General features: G+C 57.1%; 1 protein-coding gene across 3 annotated transcripts in view; it reads left to right on the top strand.

Annotated features, from left to right (window-relative positions):
• The window catches only part of TXNRD2 (thioredoxin reductase 2), a 46847-nt gene that overhangs the window by 11985 nt on the left and 13679 nt on the right, over positions 1-21183 (top strand). For all 3 annotated transcript variants that reach the window (XM_054712506.1, XM_054712505.1, XM_054712504.1), the window contains exons 8-11: positions 2678-2748; positions 11392-11411; positions 12206-12297; positions 14602-14776. In XM_054712506.1, coding sequence (XP_054568481.1) covers positions 2678-2748; positions 11392-11411; positions 12206-12297; positions 14602-14776 — 358 coding nt within the window. The remainder of the gene's footprint in view (positions 1-2677; positions 2749-11391; positions 11412-12205; positions 12298-14601; positions 14777-21183) is intronic.

Raw genomic sequence — 21183 nt, 5'->3', positions numbered from 1 at the left:
AACTGATTTTGTAAAGTCTTTATTCTTTGTTGTGTGAGGCCACTGAATTCTCTGCTCAGTTAGCTTAGTGGTCAGCTAATGACAGAGATTTCCTTAAACACCTGGAACCAAGAAACCTCCCGTCTCTGCCGAGGGCCCCATGGACATTTTGAAGCAGACCTTCGACACTGAGCCAGGCACGAGGAACTGCCTTAGCGCTCACTTCCTGCTGGGCCAGAGCCCGAGGTCAGCCAGAGGCCGAGAGCTCAGTGCCATTTCAGGCCTTTCCCGGGCATGTGCGCAGCCCAGTGCCGACGCCTGGCCATCTAGGTCCCAGGAAGACGTTGGAGTTTTTGAAAGCCCCAACGGACGCCTCCTGCCCCAGCTTTTCCTTTCCCGCTTTTGGTTAGGCTGTTGTTTGCGTCCATTGTTATCCATCACTGGAGGCAGCCGTGATGTTCCGTCACTGGGCAAATCCTCCCCGGGGAGCGGCTTTCAGCGCTGGGCGAGTTCAGGGGAGGTCAGAGGAAGACCAGCCTACTGAGTGGGGTCTTTCAGGGAGCCCCCGGCAAGGCCTGCCCACGGCTGCTCCGGGGAAGGAGCTTTGAACAGGCTCCAGCTCCGTTCTGCTCTCTCCGTCCGGACTGTCATTTTTCAAGGCTGCCACTGAGCTGGGGGATGGGACTAGAGTAAGTTAATATTCCACAAAACTTACCATTCTTACCAAGTTTCGGCCATTTTTCTTGACTTAATGTTCCCGGTGTTGCCACAAGCCGTCGGTTAACTTCCGGAGTTATGAAAAAGTCGAATCTGACCGCTTTTGCCAGTTCTTTGGCTGTTTTTATGGAGGGGTGGACCTTGGGAGGCCCTCAGTCCACACCCTTTTTGCTGACGTCACCTCCTGGCCCCCGTCGTACGGGTGGGGGCTTCTCTGTCCTCCCTGCTACCAGGCAGAGGCCCCAGGTGGGGTGAGGCGGAATGGGAGGCGGGAAGGGAGGACAGAGGGGTTTGCTGGAGCCACATCCTCGAGGGTCTCCCAGGGTCCCCAGGAAGTGGGTGCTGCAAGCCCTGAGCCTCCACATGGGCCGCAGCAAAGGGCACCGGCCCACAGGTCCCACGAGCCTGGAGGACTCCTGCCTCCTACCGAGACCCGGATGGAGCATGGATGGAAGAACAGGGGCTGGTCCTGTTTCCTCTCAGACACCTAAACCCCGAACCTCCAGTTTCTGTTTTGTGCTTTCTCTGGAAACGGGGCACCGAGGGACAAGCACACCTCTGTCCTCAGAGACCACGGGGCCTTCCCTTCTGCCGCCAGGCCAGCAGGGGCAGCCTCGGGGGCCGGGGTGGGGGGAAGCTTGTGCTCAGGGCTGGCCCTGGGGCAGGCTGCTTGGCTCTGTGGGACGGCAGGCCGCTGTGGTTCAAGGTAGCTACAACAGATGGGGGCAAAGCGGGTGACTGTCCGTGACCCCTCACCCAGCCTGGAGCCCCAGGAGCCGGATAGTCATCTCAGCTCCTTTGAGGCCCAGGGCGGAGCTGCGCACAGCCCCACACCAGGGCGCCCTGTGGAGGGCACTGGCCCGGCTCCACCATGCTGGACCTCGGCTGGGCAGCTGCCCATGTCTCTGCCCAGAGGGAGATGAGGCCGGAGCTGCGGGTCCTAGTCCTGGCTGTCCTGCTCTCTGACACCTCACCCGGGATGACCCTGCTGCCCACCCCGCTGGGTGCCTGCCAAGACTTGCTTGTGTTTCAGTCCCTTTGATTTTCAGACCTTTCGGTTTCCCTTCAGCAAACCCAAGAAATCCCTGACTTTATTTTTTTTGCCAGTTGGAATCATAAACTGTTTGAAATCCATTTCCTCTCCACCAGCACATCTTACTCTCACAGGCCTGAGGGAGTGCTCGCCTGGTGTCTTTTTTTTTTTTTTTAAGTATTCTTAAGAAAAAAAAAAATATATATATATATATATATAATTGATTTTTTACAGAGAGGAAGGGAGAGGGATAGAGAGTTAGAAACATTGATGAGAGAGAAACATCTGTCAGCTGCCTCCTGCACACCCCCTACTGGGGATGTGCCTGCAACCAAGGTACACGCCCTTGACCGGAATCGAACCTGGGACCCTTCTGTCCGCAGGCCAACGCTCCTTCCACTGAGCCAAACCGGTTAGGGCTCGCCTGGTGTCTTTCCACTTGCTCGAGAGCCCCTCACCAGGCCCCGCTGCGATACAGGAGGACCCATGTAGTTCCTGAGCACGGCCACCTGTGCTTCCCCTCCAGGGTAGCGACCATTGGGCCTTCCCCTCCAGCCTTCAGCCTGGTGCCCTTGGAGATGGCTTGCTCCCCCACCCCTGCCTCGCCTCTCCCTCCCCTCCCCATAGCTCTGGGTCTGGAGGAAGTTGGGGGTCCTGGAGAGCGGAGAGGAAAGAGCTGCTGGCCGTGCCCTGGCTCTCTGGTCACCTTGCACAGCCAAGGAGAGGCAGTGCTTTCATGCTGGGCAGATGGCACACCGAGTTAGATACAGACAGGTCCCCTGTCCCTAGAGCCACAACCTGAAGAAGGCTGTGGAGCAGGAAGGTGCACCCACGAGTGGGCTGGGTGGGTCAGGTTGTGTTGTGTCTACAAAATGGGTGTCCCCTCTGAGGAAGTCTCTAGGACGGGTCCAATGACATTTTCTCACATTGATCCTTTTTTCTGGATAGATTGAAGGTGCCGTGGAACATGGGATTACAAGCGATGACATCTTCTGGCTGAAGGAATCCCCTGGAAAAACGTGAGACCTGATACATGCCCGAGTGGGGGTCCCTTTTGTTCATTTCTTACACGTCAGGGCCGTGTAGAACACTGCGTGGTCCTCTCTCCTAGTGCGTTGCTCCCATCTCCCCGAGAGGAGGACACAAAGCCCATTATTTGAGGGTTTGTTGACACATCCTGTGACTACCTTGGAAATGATGGCACATGTGTCACCAAGTCAATCGAATATTGTCTAGGGCAACGGTCGGCAAACTGCGGCTCGCGAGCCACATGCGGCTCTTTGGCCCCTTGAGTGTGGCTCTTCCACAAAATACCACGGCCTGGGCGAGTCTATTTTGAAGAAGTGGCGTTAGAAGAAGTTTAAGTTTAAAAAATTTGGCTCTCAAAAGAAATTTCAATCGTCGTGCTGTTGATATTTGGCTCTGTTGACTACTGAGTTTGCTGACCACTGGTCTAGGGCAATGGTTTTCAAACAGGGTTCCCTGGAGCCCCAGGGTTCCAGTGGGTCCTGTCAGAAACATCAGAGAGAGGAGCATTCAAGCAGGGAAAGAGGGTCAGGTCATCAGGAAAAGCCCTCAGCCCCTCTGGCCTCAAACTTTCCTACTTTCACCTGGTTCGCACCTTGGACTTCCCTGAGATCTCGCAAAGAAGGTTCCAGAGGCCTCAGAAACCACATCCCGGTTGTGGAAATGAGATCTGTGAAGCATGTGAGTGGTTTTATATTTCCCAAGCAGGTGAAAATGCACTAAGTTCATTCCCTGCATCCACAGAGCTGTTCTAGGTCCATAGAGCTCCTGCCTGTCTGTAGGTTACGGAGGGGACTTCATGCTCTTGTCAACCAAAAAGACCACCAGAGGGCGACAGAGGCTTGGTCGTGAGCAGCACTGGGCTGCCTTGGGACTTGCCTGCAAGGAAATGTGGATGGAAAAATGTGTCCAGAGGTGGATGCAGGCATGTGTGCACAAGCATACATGTGAGGCGTGTGTGTGTGTTGTGTACATGGGGAGTGTGTGTGCTCACCATCATCATTTCCCGTTCACCAAGCATCTTTGTTCAGGGCAGAGGCTGGATTCCCTTGAATGGATATATTGTAGTTTATTTTATCTTTTCACCATTCTGGATCAACTCAGTAGTTTCTCTTTTTCATTGTTATACAATGTTGCAATGGAAACCTTTGGTGTGCATCTTATATACCATCATAAGTACCACTTCTTTATTTTTTTTTTGTTAATCCTTACCTGAGAATATTTTTCTATTGATTTTTAGAGAGAGTGGAAGAGAGGGGGAGAGGCAGAGAGAGAGAGATGCATTGATTGGTTGCTTCCTCATGCGCCCCAACCAGGGCTGGGGATTGAGCCTGCAACCAAGGTATGTGCCCTTGACCAGACTTGAACCTGGGACACTCTATCCACTGAGCCAAACCGGCCGGGGCGTAAGTGCTTCTTATGTGTAACATATACCTGAGGGTGTTTCACAAGTAGAAACCCGAGGTCCAAGGCAGATGCCCTTCACACCTTCACACATCTGCTGACATGCGTCCTCCTGGCGGGCTGCTCCCTGTAATACGGGCCCTTCTGCCTCCCGTCTCCCTCCTCATGTGGGCACCAGCTTTTCCACAGGCATACAGATGAAAGGAGCCTCTCCTGCCCCCATCAGGGGGGCACCAGTGGCTTCTGCCCGAGGCACGTCGGGTCCCTCCCAGATCTGCGCTCAAGCTCATGCAGGTTTGTGTCCCTCTGTCCATCACCTTCCACAAGCACCCCCAGGCTGTGGTTTGCCTTTTGACTTAAAGGTAGTTAGTTTTTCATGCAGAAATTTTTAATTTTTATGTTGTCACATTTATTCCTTTTTTCTCTTTACGCGTAATTTCTGGGTTCCTGTTCTTTTATCTTGGACTGTCCAATAGGTTAAACATGACCTGGTTTTATTTGCATTTGCTATTATTAGTAATCCTTTTTGTGTATTTCTCGGCCATTTAAATGGAGTATCTGTGTGTGAGTTTGTGTGTGAATGTCTGTGTGCCTGCGCGCGCGCGTGTGAATTGTTAGCTTGGTCCTTGGCCTGCTTTCTATCTGGTTTTCTTTTTCTTCTCTTATCTCTTATCTTCCAGCTGGTTTGCATATTAGGACTGTGATCCCATGTCGTTTATGTTGCAGACTTTCTCAGCTTGTCATGTCTTTTAACTTGTGCAATGTACAAATGTTTTTTTTAATGTAACTTAGATCTCTTTTTACACTTAATGGCTTTTAGATTTATTGCATGTTCAGGAAGGCCTTCCCTACCCCCAAGATTTTTTTTTTTCCCCTTAAAAAAAAAAAAAGTAGCTTCTGTATTTTCCCTTAGGGCTTCCACCCTTCAGCTTTGCCTTTGTGTCCGGGGTGTTTGCAGTTCATCTGTGGTGTGGTGGGGTGGTGACCCGGCTGCTGGAGTGCAGCCTAGCTGGCCGCTCAGCCCCTCAGCCCAATCTGAAAGCTTCATCCAGGAGTTGAGTCCCTGTCCTGCCCTGGCTCTCAGCTCCGCTCTTCCTGTGGCATTGGCGAGAGTGCCTGGCATCGTCTTCAGAGGGGTAGGGTGGGAGGCCCGGGTGCAGTGGGCACCGGCGGCACGCGGCGAGGTGGTCCTGGCTTGTACTGCTCCTCTGTGGCCGTGTGCTGGGGGCCGTGGCCCATTCGGCCAGGAAGACACGGCCCCAGATACTTTGGTCGGGAAAGAAACTGTAGTGTTTATTTTCTTCGTTAAAAAAAAAAAAAAAATTTAGAAGATTTTTTTTTTTTAAACAAGCTCTTTCGTTTAGAAGGAATCTAGGTATGTTATTGTTTAAGAAAAAAAAAAAAGTGTTTGCAATGTATCAGTCACCCGTTTCGTTCTGAGCATGATTTATGTGAGGAAATGGTTTTTTTAAAAAATTAAGCTGGAGATATATCCCTGTACGATGCTTCTGTGAAAATGCAGCTTTTGTCCGGTGCTGTTAATGCAAGTTGTAACAGTGTGATATGGGAGTCAGTGTTTACATGTTACATTCCTCCGCGCAGTCAAAATAAGCCCGCAGGGTCTACAGTAGCATTTCTGTATTTTATCAGCTTGGGCTGGGGCTGAGGGGGAGGCCTCCGCTCACACTTGGAGGGGCTGTTTCTGCCAGATTTATTTGCCTTATAAATATTCCCCGTGTTTATTTTAACTCGCCTTTAAAATGGAGCTGAAATTAATATGGACCCGAGGGCTGCCCCCTGGCCCCAAGTGCCTCCCGTCACCGGCCGGGACGTTTCTCCTTGGCCCCATCAAGGAGGCCAAGCTGGTGGCCGAGGGTGCCCGAGCGCCTGGCCGCCTCCTGCAGCGGGTACTGTGTCCTCGGAACAGCTCCCCAAGGCCTGTCGGAGGCTTTGGGTGGCACGCCAGGCCCCAGCTTTCTCATGGATTCTGCTGCATGTACAGGCCTCCCTCTCTCCTCCTCCGGTGATGGGGCCTGGGCAGCACGAGACCCTCTTCCATGGCGCACGATGACCAGTAGCTTCAGATCTGGCACGTGGAGCCCACGGTGGGGCCTGCGGCTCTCAGCCTCCCGCGTTCGCTCCACCACCTTTGTTGCTCTGTGGACCCCCCACAGCCACAGTGGTGTCCTAGCCTCAGGGACATGTGAGGAGACCCTTTCGTCCTTTGCTTGTGTCCAGGTCTGAGGAGCCCAGGGCTAATAGATGGCAGAGGGGGTGGCCCAGCCCGAGCCCAGTCGGAAAACAGAGTCGACACCCTCACCACACAGCTGGGTACCTGATTTGGACCTCCTGGAGGTGACGCATCCCAGGTAGAGGACTCCAGCAAGTGCAGCGTGAGTTCCCGAGTTCATGGGCAGGACCTTCGGAGGCCAGGCGGGCTGGGCCAGCACGTGCGGGACCTGCGGCAGGCTGTACAGGTTGGCATCTTCAGCTCTGCCGCCTGAATGCCAGCATTGTGTCCGGCTTGTGTCCCTTTTCCATTCTTGTTTCTTTCTCTCTCTCTCTCTCTCTTTAAAAAAAATTTTTTATTGATTTCAGAGAGCAAGGAAGAGGGAGAGAGAGATAGAAACATCAATGATGAGAGAGAATCATTGGTTGGCTGCCTCCTGCAAGCCCCCTACTGGGGATCAAGCCTGCAACCCAGGCATGTGCCCTTGACTGGAATCGAACCAGGGATCCTTCAGTCCATAGGCTGATCCTCTACCCACTGAACCAAACTGGTTAGCAGGGGTCCTCAAACTTTTTAAACAGGGCGCCAGCTCACTGTCCCTCAGACCGTTGGAGGGCCGGACTATAGTTTAAAAAAAACTATGAACAAATTCCTATGCACACTGCACATATCTTATTTTGAAGTAAAAAAACAAAACGGCAAAAACACCCGCATGTGGCCCGCGGGCCGTAGTTTGAGGACGCCTGGGTTGGGGCCTTATTTCTTTATTTTTGTGTGGAAACCCAGGATGGGTTGCAGATGCATGGATGATTCTGGGGGAAGGAAGGGGTCCTCTGGGCTGGCAGGAGCCCTTCGGGAAGGAATGGGCAGGGGAATAACGGCCACTTTGGGAAGCTGTCCCCAACCGGTGGAGGGCGTAGGGGCACAGAGGGGGGTGTACAGCCCTGCCTAGGGAGGCCCAAGCCCTGCATGGCCCAGTCATTCAGCTGGGCAACCCCCGGGCAGGTGGAGGGAACATGGAAGGGGAGAAAGGGGCCCACTCCCCACAGCTCCTGGAAGGATGCAGGTACTGGGGTGTCTACACCCAAGTGCCCCTGAGGCAGCCGGGCTCCACCTCCATCCACGGCCCCAGGATGTTTGCTTGTTCACATGGAGGGCCATCTCCCCTTAGAGGCCTTTTGGCCCCAGGCAGCCTGGTTGGGACTTGGGCCCAGCCACCCAACCTGCTCAGGCCCAGGACCATCTGTTTGTGTGCCTTCCGGGCAGGCAGGCAGGGTCACTGTACTCAACCCCCTTGGCTTCCTGGCCCAGCTGCTCAGCCCTGCTGCCTGGGGCTCGCTCCGGGCTTGAGGTCAGCTCTCTGCAGACCTGGCTCTGAGCAAGAACTCTCGGCTGACGTCAGCGTCAGAACTTTCTCTGATGGCAAAGAGGACTCGAATGAGACCGGAGCCACCTGGGGCGGCTCTTCTCCCGTGTGGGACCCACCAGGCAGCAGAGTTGCCATGTCCAGATGGGACCCAGGACCCTGTGTTCCCACTGCCACTCGCCCGCCTAGGTCTCCTTGAGGGTCTGCAGCGGGAGGCGCTGGCCGGCCTGCCCCGCACAGCCCAGCTCGCTCTCCAGCCGGCCTGTGCGCTGCCCTGCGGCTGCCCCACAGCCTGACCCCTGTCCTTGGGCCCCAGCGAGCGTGAAGCAGAACGAGTCTGTGACTGGGGCTGCCTGTCGGAGGAGGTCACGGAAGGAGCTTTTGTGTGACCCTTGTTGAGCTCAGAAGCTGATTAGGTACTGTAACCGCTTTTCTCTCTTCCTAAGAGCAAGAGAGAAGAATGTAAATTTTATTTTGCGAAGCACCACAGCCGTTCATGTAGGAAAATTCACTGCAGCTTAACTTTTCATTTTCTGCCTCACTTCCATGTTTGTTTAGCGTGAGCATGACATCCTTACGTCCAGCAAAGGGAGGTGAGCCAGCAGCGTGGACCTGGCTACCAGCTGGAAAGCCCTGCTGCCCATCTCCCGGAGCGTGTCCCCGTGACTAAGTCGTGGAGGGCTCAGGGGCTGAGGAGACGCCTCCTCAGGGCGGCAGTAGTTGTGGGGCCGGAGCCTGAGATGGCGTCCGTCATGGGGCCAGAATGTAGAGAACCGGGCCTGGTGGAGTGGGCCCAGCAACAGGCCCTGAGGGTGGGAGGGGGCTGGCCCACACGGGGGAGGAGGCCTTGGGTCCCCCACCCCACCCTCCCCCCCGTGCTGCCTCCCTAAGGGCCTGTTTGGCATTTCCTGCGCTGGCAGGACTGCCAAGGGGCCAGGTGCCTGCCGCGAGGCCCTCACTTTGTGTGGGTATTCCCCTTGGGGAGCAGATCAGGGGCCTTCAAACTCGAGAGGCAGGTGGAGAGCTCTTTAAGCCAGGGCTTCCCGGGCCTGAATTAAGGCTTTTGTTTCTGTTTCCCCCCCGATTCAGATCTTGAACAAGAAAGCCTGCCCTGTGATTAGGCTAATCCCGCCGTAGCTATACCTTCGTGTAAAACGTTTGCACACAGAGAGGCACAGAGAGTAGTCAGAGCAGCAGGGAAATGGAACCAGGGCCTCCGAGTGCAGGTGGTGACTTCCGGCGTGGGCTGATGGCCTAGTCCTGGGCCTCCTAATGCAGAGATAGGCAAGTGTCCAGCCCGCAGAAGCTCACTCCTCCCGCCCCAGGTGCAACAAGCCGGCCCCCGACTTCCGCTGCCAGCACTGCTGTCCTCCCGTGGCCGGCCAGGGCCGGCGTTGGCCACTGTGACGCGGCACCCGGGCTCAGCCCCATCATCCTCAGGCCCCCATGCAGGCCCAGCATGTCCTCGGTGGCCAGAGGAAGCTGCTCTGCAGTTTCAAACTTACCAATAAAAACGAGATGGCGCCCCTGCCTCCTGGCACTCTCCCCACTCATGACCTGGAGGCTCCGCTTTGGCTCCATCCCGTTCCTACTTGAGTCCATTTGAAGGGGTTCTCTGGCTGAGTTCTCGGACCCTCCATTCTTCAAAGAATAAGCATTATTTGATAAATTGGGGTACCGGGTGGAGTGAAAACCAAGGTGGTTGATAATCCTGCCTCATGAAGGCAGGAAGAGGCCCAGAGCCACCCTGGGCACGTGTGGGATGCCCGCTTTGGTTTGTGGGATTTCAGCCGCACACATTTGGTCAAGGACATCCCCTTTGGAAAGGCCTGCCTGGCTCCTGCCTCCTCCCAAATATGCCCCCCTGTTGTCGACTCGGACCTGATGGTCCTGGGGTTGGGGGCACCGTGACTTTGAGGGGGAAGTGGGAGGCCCAGCGCACTAAGGGGTGTCTGTGGGAGGAGCTGGGGATTCAGCGCCTGCCTGCCCTGTCTCCATCCAGCTCCCCATCTTTAGTGCAGGAGGGTAGGGAGGAATGTGGGGGCTGCAGAAGCGTAATGTGTTTGCCCAAATCAGGAGACCATGTATGTAGCCGTGTTGTATACAATGAGGCATGAGTACCTGGAGCTGTCCTGTAGGCCACGGCTGTGGACAGTCCACTCCGCAGGACGGCCCACTTTTACAGAGACAGGAAGGCTCGGAGACAAGCAGGGACAGGCCATTTGGGGGACAGAGGGGCTGCCCTGGCGGTCGGCACACGCCATTGCCGCCGCTGGAAGCAGGGAGCAGAGTGCACTCGCTGTGTGTTCAGCAGTGATGCCATAAATCAGCTTTGTTCTTGTGTTTGGGGCAGGGTATTCAAAGCAGCTACAGTCTGTTTGTATCAGAATTTCATATCTTAAAGAAAGGCTTATCCCTCTCACCATATAATCAAGTCCCCCCCAAAAAAGTTAGATCTTTTGTTAATTTTGAAAATGTACCTGTGCGTAGACATCTATGTGACACCACACGGGTGCAGGAGTCCCCTCGGCTTCCCCGTGCACTGAGCTCGCTGCAGTCGCCCAGGCGTGACTCCATGGCTCTCTCCAGCTCCTGAGAGGAAGTCATGTGCCGGTTGCTTCTCACAGGGCACCTGCACGAGTGTTCCCCGGGATCCGCCACTTCTTGAAGCGGAATTATATCATTAGTACCTGGCGGGATTAGAGCTGACATTAGGCTTAGCCATCCTTACATCACCTCCTCTTGTTCAAAGGCTGAAGGAGTGATCTGACAAGCCCACCCACACATCGCCTCCCAGGCTGGGAGTTTTCCTTCTGCGTTGGGTTCCGTGCACGTGTGCATGTGTGAGCATGCGTGCAAGTGTGTATGTGTGTGCATGCCAAGCGTGGAGCTGAATTGCAGGAGAGCATTTATACTACTATGGCAGATACTTTTAAATGATTCTGCTGGGTCCCTGTGACCTGTGCCTGCCTCTTCTCCCAGGTACCCTTCTCCTTGCTCAGAGAAGCTGGCTCTCCAGGCCCTGGGCCTGCGTGATCTGGGGCTGGACAGGCAGGTGTCAGCCTTCCGGCCCGGCCTTCCCTGGTCAAGAGTGTTCTGCCCATTGACGATGCTTTCCAGGAGCCCCCACCCCACGGCGTGGTGCCCTCCCCATTCTGCCAAGTGTCCTTGTTGCCACCCTGGCTGCAGGAGGTCCAGAGAGACCCCAAGGCAGAGCTTACCTGAGGGAGAAGGAAAACCCTTCTGTGTCCTCGGACTGGGCTTTTCCCGCCATGCCCCTGGGTCCACGCGGGTCCCACTTCCAGGGCCTTTCATGGGACATGTGCTGTTTTGTCACCGGCCACTCACATCCTTCACCACCAGGCAATTTTCTGACCCAATGACACTGTTTGTCATGTTGTATTTCACAGCTGCAGCCTCGGGGAAGTGGGTTTTGTACCCTGGGACGAGCTGTTTGAACACTCGGCCTCAGCTGACGCGCCCGCAGTCACCCGTCAGCTGACTGAGTGCCTTGCGCGGAGGCTGAAGGGCCCCGTCCCCGTGGCAGAGCCCCCACTTGGAGCAGCTGCTTGTGTGTGGTGGTGGGCCACGTGTGAGACTCACCCCTGTTCTTCTCTGTGCTCATTCCTCTAACAGGTTGGTGGTCGGAGCCAGCTGTATCCTTTGATGGCGTGCAGGTGACCAAGGGCCGCGCCTGCGTCCCGAGAGGGGACGCTCAGGGCCCCGAGCCCTCCCCCCTGCCCTCCCTCTGCCATCGAGTACACTCGCTGCCTGGAAGCAGGCACTTAAAGGGCCACTCAGAGTGGATGACCTGTACTCAGGGGACAATTTTAGGCTGACCTTTGAGTCTAGGGCTTCCGGAGGCTTTTCCTGAACCACACACTGAGCGGCTGAGGCAGCCGGGCCAGCTGGACGCAGCCGTGAGGCAGGTGATCCTCCCTGGAGAGCAGCCCCGCTCACTCAGGTCCGCTCCTTTAGAGGGAGCCGCAGAACCAGGGGGGTCAGGCGAGGAGCCACAGGAGGCCCCGGGGTCAGGAAGGGGGTCATTCAGGGGAGATGAAAGTGCTGGGGCTGCTAAGCCCCGAGCGCAGGCCAGAAGCTGCTGCCTTGTGTCTTTCATGGACGGCGTGTTTCCTCTCCATCACCACTCGGACCCCACAGAGTGGGCCTCATCCTAGAGGCCGAGGTGAAACTCCAGGGAGTCTGGACAGATGCCCCGTGGAGGCAGAAGCCCCCTGGCCCATGGGTGCTGGAGGGAGCCCCTCCCTTGTCCCGCACGTTTGAGAGATGGGGGTCGGGGGGGTCCCCTGCGGCTGGTGTTGGGAGACTCCTTTGGGCCGGCTGGGGACTGGTGGGAAGTGGGCTGCTGGTGTCGGGCCCTGGGGATCTCGCCACTTGGCTCCCGATGTCCTGATGGGCCAGCGGGCACTCCTTAGCTTGTCTCTGGCAGACGTGGCCCTGGAGTGCGCCGGCTTCCTCACCGGCCTCGGACTGGACACCACCGTCATGATGCGCAGCATCCCCCTGCGGGGCTTTGACCAGGTACAGCCCAGGCCCCGCCCCCACCCCCACCCTGTGGCCCGCTCACACCAGGTGTGGGCTGGGAGCCTCAGTCTTTAGAAGCTGGCCCTTGAGTTGAATGAGGAGGTTGTTCATAAAACATAAAACACCTGCCAGAGTGGAAGCAGGATCGTCACGTAGAGCGTGTGGCAGCCCTGGGCACGCCGGGCCAGCCTCCCAGACCTCGGCCGTTCCGTCAGCAGGTGTATGTCAGCCGAGGTGCGAGCCCCGCCTCCTTGCTGGCGTCTGATGAGGGTACCCCCTCAGCAAGGGGAGCGCCAGGCAAGGAAGCAGGTGGCAGACTGGCGAGGCTCTGGGCAGCCACTTCAGCAGACAGCAGCTCCTGGCCACAGGACTGGCCACCTGCCATAGACTGAAAGACGGGACCCGTGCGCCCCGATGAGCACTCGGCTCCCCGGCCGGGGGCAGTCCACCCTGAGCACTCGGAGCATCAGCATAGCCTCTGAGGCCTCATCGCTCACATGCCTTGTACAGGGGACTCCTGACCGCTGTGTGGCAGGAGCCGAGGGCCATCTCACCTGTGCAGGTTGTCCTCACGAGTGTCCGGGACGCAGACACCCATGTGATGGCAGATGCACCCATGTGAACAGCTTGTTGAATGTTTTTAACTAAAAACTCTCCAAGGAAAGGCCACCTGTTAAAACCCAAGTGTGGGGTTGTGACGATGGCAAACCCTCCATGCCTCCCCAAAGAAGACAGACAGCCCCTCATCACACAGTCCCACCGGCCCTCAGTCCACCCTCCGCTCCCGGGCCTGCCCTGCCCTGCCCGGTGATGCAGAGACTTGCCCCACCACGGTGGGCCCACTATGTGCCGTTTGCCCTTCTGCTGCCACACTCTTCGGTCACTTCACTCAGCACAGAGGCCCTGAGTGCCTGCTGTGGGGACAGGCCTCTGAGCCCCGGGCTGTGGGGAGAATGGACCAGGCAGCAGGCAAGAGCCACAAGGAGGCCACACGGAGGATGCAGCAGAAATGAGGCAGGAGCGGCAGAGGGGGCTGTGGGGACCAGGGCTGCGGGAGGGCTGGCCTTGCACTGAATGGAGGCAGAAGCTGGGGACAATGGGAAGGGGGAGCAGTTCCCAGAGAGGAGCCATTGGAGGGAAGGAGAAGAGGCTGGATCAGGCCTCCTGAGGGGCTGGAGTGAGCAAGGCCGGGCTGGAGGGCCAATTGGCAGTAGAGTTCCCTGGAGGGGAGGTGGTCTGATGCCTGGGTACAGTCGGATTCGTCCCACTTACAGACAGTGGGATCACCCCAGGGAGGGTCGGGAGGGGAGGGAGCAGGCCCCAGCTGTGCCCTGGGGGAGGGACAATGGCAAGGCCAGGTGACCAAGGCCGCGCTTCAGCAAGAAGAGTCCGTCAGAGCTCCTCACTGCAGCCCCAGTGGCAGGCCCGGGGACGGTGGAGCTGCGCCGTAGCTCAAGGGGTCCAGCTGTTCCCTTCCGACTGAGACAGGGATGTCCAGGCGGTCAGGAGTCCAGAGGGCTCCAGGAAGGGCAGGCAGCCTCCCTGCCTGTTCCTGTGACGGGGGCGACAATCCCAGAGAGGCTTCCCCTGGTGTTCCCATCCCTAAGTGAGCTGGTGTGTCTGAGCAGACAACAGAGCGTTTAAAGTGACTTTTACTTTCTCCTGAAAGATGAAGCTGTGGCTGACTGCGCCGTGGTGACCAGCCCCACGATGGCTCCAGAACTAGGCTCCCGTCTGCAGCCTGGGGGCGCGGGCTGGGAGGAAGGAGCCCTCTCTATAGATGACCCGCCCCCCCAGCAGCACCCACTATCCTGCATTTCTTGGTGGGGAACAGAAGGGCCCACCTACTGTCCCAGCTCCCTGCTCCATGAGGGAGGGCGGGGAGCCGAGCGCCACCTCAGGCAGGGCGGAGCCCCAGGAGAAGGGTGCTTCTCTGTCTTTACTTTCAGTGGAGACAGTTCATTAGCATCTAAAGAAGAGCCAGAGGTCAAGTGCATCCTAACTGAAGGGCTCAGGGTTCTCTGGTTTAGAGCTGGGGGCTGGGGAAGGGGGTGCCAGATGCTCTCCTGGCTCTTCTTTCAGCTCCACAGAGAACAAGGGGGCCCGGAGGTGGAGGTGGGGGCGGTCTGCATGGGGCCATGTAGAAGAAAACCTGAACCTTCTATTTTGAAGAGACCCCTCTTACCCCCACCTCGGGGCCTTTGCAAGGAGGCAGGCGGCTGGGTCCTCTCCTCCTCAGTCATCCGGAGCGACATTTTCACGGCCACCTGGTCCTCACAGCATGTCCTCTGTGCTTTGCAGCAAATGTCAGCTTTGGTCACAGACTACATGGCTTCTCACGGAACCAGGTTTCTGAGGGGCTGCACCGCCTTGAGAGTGAAGAGGCTCCTGGACAACCAGCTTCAGGTCACCTGGAAGGACCTCGCCTCCGGCAGGGAGGACATGGACACCTTCAACACCGTCCTGTGGGCCGTAGGTAAGGGGTGTGAGCCCCGCGTGCGCGGGCCTGAGTGCACACAGGTGGGGAGCGTGGCACCGCCTCCCCCTCCCGCTGCTTCCAGGGGCTCCCTCATCCTGCTGGCTCTTAGGTGGGTTGGCGCCACAGTGCGCCTCTTGGGCCGTCGTAAAGACTCGTGGGGTTGCTCCTGATAAACTTCCCAGTGGGTTGCTGTGCGCGCTCTAGGTCATCACATGCTACGGGGGCCCTTTTACCGGCCTTTCCGGCAGTCACACTGCAGATTTCCAAGGACAGCATCCAGGGACAGGACAGAGACCCGAGGCCTCTTCCGGCCAGGCATGGGCTGTGTTCTCATCCTCCAGTGCTCTGAGAGGCCTCGGGGCAGCTGTTGGTAGGGCAAAGGCTGGGCAAGTGTGGCTGCTCAGAACTCGCCCATTGCCCACCTTGCCGGACACACACCCTCCCAGGCGGGGCCCTCCCTGCACTCCTAGGCCACCCCTGGGGAGGAGGCGGGGAGTGGGTGTGGCGGGGGAAGATCCTTGCTCAGGGCCTGGACCTGGGCTGACTCGGGCGGGGAATGGGCTTTGAGGAAAGGCCTGGAGCTGGGTAGGGAGAACAGGGGGCCCAGACACCACGCCCTCGGGAGCCTGGTCTCTGCTGGGACGCTCCTGCTGTGGCTTCTGGGGTTAGACTTGGTTTCCTCGTCACCCGCCAACTTGCGTGTTAAATCGAGGTCTTGCTCACTCTGGATGTGTTCCGTGTGAGGGGTTTTCTCCGCCTGGTCAGTTGTCCCTCTTCGGTGAACCCGGGCTCGAAATCCTGTGGCTAACAGGCTTGTCCTGGGCTCGTGTCCATGAAGCGCGTGGTTACCGAGCACTCAGAGGGGGTCCTGCCGGTGCTGGCTAAGGCCTGGTGGCTCGGTCCCCGTGCTCCTTGAGGTGGGGCTCCTGGCAGGAGCAGGTGTGCATCACAGAGCAGTGGATTTCTGAAAAGCTCAGAGTGATCGGGAATCACAAGGTGAACTGACCTCCAGAGGAGTCAGGGCTCTTCACTTTGGTGGTCAACATGAGCGGATCTGAGGAGCAAGGAAAAGGATCGGAAATGCCCCCGAGTGAATTTAGTGCCTCTTCATCAAAAGCCAATAAGTTACCAAAGGAAATACTCTTGATCCACTTGTAAAAGTAAATTTTAAATAGGTTTATGCTGATGAACATGAAAGATTGTATAACTGTTCAGGCCCAGAAATGTAAATTGACCTGTAACACCTTAAACTCCGCTCTAAACTGGGAGGCGGCATGTTTCCCTTTCCCATTTGTACCCCAGCTCTAGCCCTTCGTCTTCTGGTCTCTGTGCCCACCACGTCCCTGGTCTCCACCTTCGCACCGAGGCGCAAGCCTGCACCCAGCGCTACCTGCTGAGGCCACGCTGATGGCAGCAGCTCAGAGGGCAAGGGTCTGTGCCCTCGGAAAGCTTTAGGGTCGCCCAGCTTCCAGACGGGGCCTGGTGGCTGACAAGCAAGGCCCCCCAACATGCATGCCTGCCCTCCCCCACCAGGAGTTCATTTTATTTTTTGTGTGTTTTCAAAAAGAGCATCCCCAGACAGTCTGCCCGGCATGATTGATGCTGGGGGTGTAAGCTTTTCACAGTCCTTGGCCTTTGACCTTGCTTCCCCAGGCGGCGCTGCGGTGGCGGCGGTTTCTGGCACGCCTTCTGGGGCTGCACGGGCATGTGCTGACTTTGCTGCTCGCTCCTGGGCCAGGTTTTGTAAACATCAGGAGCTACTTCCCAGTTTAACAACTGGGAATGTTTTCTGCCGGTTTACTCCTGTAAGCCTTTAACCAAAGCTCTATTTCTACTTGCAATAAAGGATGATCCGATCCAGGAGGTTAAAATAAAACGCCCTGGGGGCCACACGGCTGGGGCAACGGAGCTCTTGGACCGGACATCCCGCCCCAGCAGCGAGCTGGGCTTTGACATCAGTTAAGAACAGAAAAGGGAAGGATGTCCCTCGTGCCCCGTGGACACGCGCAGGGGGCTGCCGGGAGCTCCAGTGGGGCTGAGTGCCGGCCCAGCCCGGATGCCCCTGATGCCTGGGCCACAGCTGGTGAGGACCGTGCACGCAGGGATGGCGAAGTCAGCCCTGCAGTCTGGAAGCCAAGGAGGACTCCGCGCCTCTTCCTCCGCGCAGCCTTGATCTCCACGTGGTGGATTAAACACATTAGCAGTTAAAGCAGTTAATTGCTGTGCAGGGGGCCCTCTCATTGTTTGTCTCTGAATCACCCACCCACACCAGGTGTCTCAGATAATAGACTGGGAACTCGCAGCGAGGAGGATTTCCTGTCTGCAGATGTGCCGATTACAGTGCTGAGTGAAGACAGTCAGCCTGCGCTGCCGGCTCGAATTCGCCCTGCACAGTTAACCAGTTGTGGCCTGAATCCCCGCGGTCTCGGGGAGCAGGCGCAGGACGAGTGTCAGGAGTGGACACTCGGAGCATCAGTGCTTCTAGGCTGGTGGTCAGCTTTTTAGTTCAGCTGAGGTTTTGTTCTAAAGGGCGGACGGAAGGGGTTTGGATCGCAGCCTGGAACGTCACAGGCCGGCACCCCTGCCCCTCAGCATCTCCAGCCTCTCGGGAAGATTCTGTCCTCCACTCAAGGGAAGGGTGAAGGCCTTGGCGCCTCCATCCCTGGGCCATGGCGTTCTGCTTACTCTTGGAAGAGCCAGCTGGCCGTGTTCTCAGCGCCCATGGTGCCGGGAGGGCTGTTCCAGACCCGCCTCGGGCGCCCCCAGGGTCTGCTGGGTGAGACCTGGGGAATCAGCCCTGAAGCCATTTCCTTTTCTCAGGCTTCGTCCCAGCAGAAGAGCTGTGGTCGTCCCCCTGTTAGGTCACTCCGAGCCCCTAAGGTGGTGTAAAAGGAGCCAGCAGGCCCTGGCGCTGAGGCACTGGGGGCCCAGCGTTCCCGCTTCCATCCAGCCACCGTACTGAGGCACCCACCACGAGCCACTCTTGAGGACAGCCCACCCACGCAGCATGTGCACTTGGACCACGGCCAGGGACACAGGAGGGGTCCGGGGAGCCATGCTGGGGGCCCATGACGCCCAGAGCGGGGAGCACATCTGTCCAGGGTGGACTGCAGCCTGGAGCTCTTCTCTCTCTGCCCCCGGGGATCGTGTTCCAGTGCACACGGTAGCCGTCCTTGCTCAACTGTGCTCATCGGATGGCGCGGCCACACTGCACACACGGCTCCCAAAGTCCCTGAGGAATTTCCCTCACGGTGCCAGGCAGCAGGAGAGGGGGCAGGAGGCACGACAGAACTGAGCCCCAGGGCTGGGGATTCCTGGGTGGGAGTGCACCGAGTCCAGCAAAAAAGGAAGAGGCAGCCCAGGGCTCCGGCTCCTCAGGGCCATCGATGTTGGGGAGGAGCTTGTGGGCTGACCGGGGATGCAGCCTGGTTTGGAGAAGCCCGGGTCCAAGGCCACCGGGCCTGTTCTCTGGGACCGCATGTTGCTGTGGCTGTAGGAGAGCACGTGCCTGGCTGTCTCCTTTCCGGAGGGGACTCTGCAGTGGCCTGGCTGTGACAGTCACATACAGAAGACCGCTCTGTGACAGATACCTCGATTCACCCAGTGCCCACCCTTCCCTCTCTCAAGGTGGAGCAGCTGGCCTTGAAGAATGAACTACTCTTCTTCTGATATTCTAATGCAGTGGTCGGCAAACTCATTCGTCAACAGAGCCAAATATCAACAGTACAACGATTGAAATTTCTTTTGAGAGCCAAATTTTTTAAACTTAAACTTCTTCTAACGCCTCTTCTTCAAAATAGACTCACCCAGGCCATGGTATTTTGTGGAAGAGCCACGCTCAAGGGGCCAGAGCTGCATGTGGCTCGCAAGCCATGGTTTGCCAACCACTGTTCTTTTTTTTTTTTTTAATATATTTTATTGATTTTGTACAGAGAGGAAGGGAGAGGAATAGAGAGTTAGAATCATCGATGAGAGAGAAACATCGACCAGCTGCCTCCTGCACACCCCCGACTTGGGGATGTGCCCGCAACCCAGGTACATGCCCTTGACCAGAATCGAACCTGGGACCTTTCAGTCCGCAGGCCGATGCTCTATCCACTGAGCCAAACCGGTTTCGGCCCGACCACTGTTCTAATGCCTTTTTAGGTCAGTGCAAATGTCAAGTTTGTAATTACTGACATCAAGAGAGACCCAAATCTGCTTGTGTCTGTGCTTTGCTTTTGGAGGAAAAGAAGACATTTATGGAGCTCACACCTATCGGCACTTTCACAGGCCAGGGGAGTGGCCACAGGCTTGCCTACCACACCGTGTGGCCGGCAGTGCACCCCCGCTCCTGAAGCAGCGCCATCGGCTGAGCCCTTCATTTCCCTCTGCCCCGGCTTGCAGAAGCCAGGAGAGGGGCAGCGGGAAAACAGTGCCCTGTGCTCCCAGACTGGCCTCATGCCCTCTGCTTGGGGTGAGCCACCAGCCAGGATGGAGAGCTGTGCCAGGTCCGCAAGCCAGCTCCTTATGTCAGGGTCACCGTGCCCCCCTCAGCCACCAGAGCCAGCCAGCCTTGTGCCCACGGGGATCAGATGGGGTCTCTTTACCAAGTCAAATCCAGGATTTCTGGTTAGAACTTAGTAGAAACCAATTAGGACAAAAGGCAAGAAAAAAACACCCCACCTTTGTGAAAGTTCTCCTAGAGATAAACGGGCACCACATTCATGTGCACCGTCTAAGTCTGCACGCGCTGCTCCGAACAGCCGACAGCGGGGGAATTCCATCTCTAACTGTTACAGCCATAATGCTGCCTGCCATGGAGCACGTTCCTTCCTGCGGCCCCTGGGACCAGGCTGTCGCTGGGACTGAGCTGGAGATTCCGCTGAGTCCGTGGGCTGCCTGCAGGGCCAGTGTGGCTTTTTTATGCGATGCTAGTGCTGGCATACAGGCCTAGACAGGAAAGACCCACACACAGTCTTCCAGATGGACTCTGGCCAACAGACATGTGCACCCCAAGGGGTAAGCTCTCCCCACTTGTCCAAGGAGCCTTCCAGGTAAGAGGCTCCCTCATGATGGCCTAGGAGGCCCTGGTGGGTGCTGGTGGTCACAGCAAGCAGCCCACCTCAGGTCACACTGAGGCCCAGGGCCTCACTCATTCATTCAACAAACATGGAGCCCTGCCTGGGAGGCTGAGGCCAGCAGGATAGCAGCTCTCTGTCCTCGGCGGGCTGGCAGCTGTGGATCGGCCTGGGACTCACTGAGAAGGGGCCATTTGAGAAAATAAAAGAAGCCCTTTGCTGTTTTTATCATTTTCCCTTAAGTCTGAAGGATGACGAGACACATATCATACATTTTTGAAAAGTAAGTCTCCGAAAATCCAATTGGAGGCTCCGAAGGTGTGAGTTCCCGTTTGTGCCTGGTTCAAGGTGCTGCACAGGCCTGGCCAGGGGGGAGTGGCCAGCCCTGGGGGTCCACGTGCCCCTCAGGAGGGTCGCTTGGGGGGGCCCTCGATGAGCCTGTGTGGGAAGCTGTTTCCGGGCCCTCGCCCACGCTGTCTGTCCAGCCTCCTAGACTCCCGAACTCCCAGCACTGAGCCTCCAGCTGCTTCCTGTAAATCCTTGCTGCATCTCTCTGATCACAGTCCTCACTCACCCTGTCATACTCCTGCTGGCACTTAAATCTTACCTCGTTACACGGATTGCCCTTCACTCGTCAGAACATGTGCTCCAGGCAGGCGTGAAATCGGGGGGAATGCCTGTCTTCCCATAATGGATGGAAGAGGCACGTGAAGCTGCCTGTGCCCGGTTATCTGCGCCCCCGTGCCCGGCAGAGCAAGTAGTAATTGACCAGGGGCTCTTGGGGGTCTCAGACTTGGCTTCTCCAGCGGCTGTGTGGTGTGGTGGCCAGTGAGCAGCAGCAGCTGTGGGCATCCGCGGAGGGCTGGCCCAGTCCGGTTGTACCGAGAACATCTGGGCTGAATGCTGATTCCGCCACCACTTCAGGGCCCTGGAGTCCCCTGGGTGGTGGGTGCTGGGAAGGAGGGACTGTTTCACCTCAGAGACACCGGGGGTCACATGGTCCTCCAATGGACCAGGCTGGGCCTGGTGAGGGAGGCAGCTCCACGGGCAGAGAGGTGTGGGGCCCATTCACACATTCATGCCGATGGTTGTGGCCTCTGAAGAGGAAGGGAGAACATCTGTTTGTACCTGGAATTTTAATGTTCTCATTGTTTGCTGTAACAACGGCAGAGTATCATACGTGTATTCCCTAAGAAGCGCTTACAAGGCCAGAAAGTCATGAAAATGTCTGTAAGTGAATGAGAAAAGGCAGGAACTGACAATCTGCAAGAGGAAATAGAGTTAATGTGTGGCCAAAAAATAAGTTTACTAGTAAAGATCAGCACTGAGAGCGCACCGAGCCCT

Source organism: Eptesicus fuscus, chromosome 23 (assembly GCF_027574615.1).
Source record: "Eptesicus fuscus isolate TK198812 chromosome 23, DD_ASM_mEF_20220401, whole genome shotgun sequence".
Taxonomy (NCBI): domain Eukaryota; kingdom Metazoa; phylum Chordata; class Mammalia; order Chiroptera; family Vespertilionidae; genus Eptesicus; species Eptesicus fuscus.
Note: the sequence above shows the minus strand (reverse complement) of the source record. Positions and strands in the feature narration are given on the sequence as shown.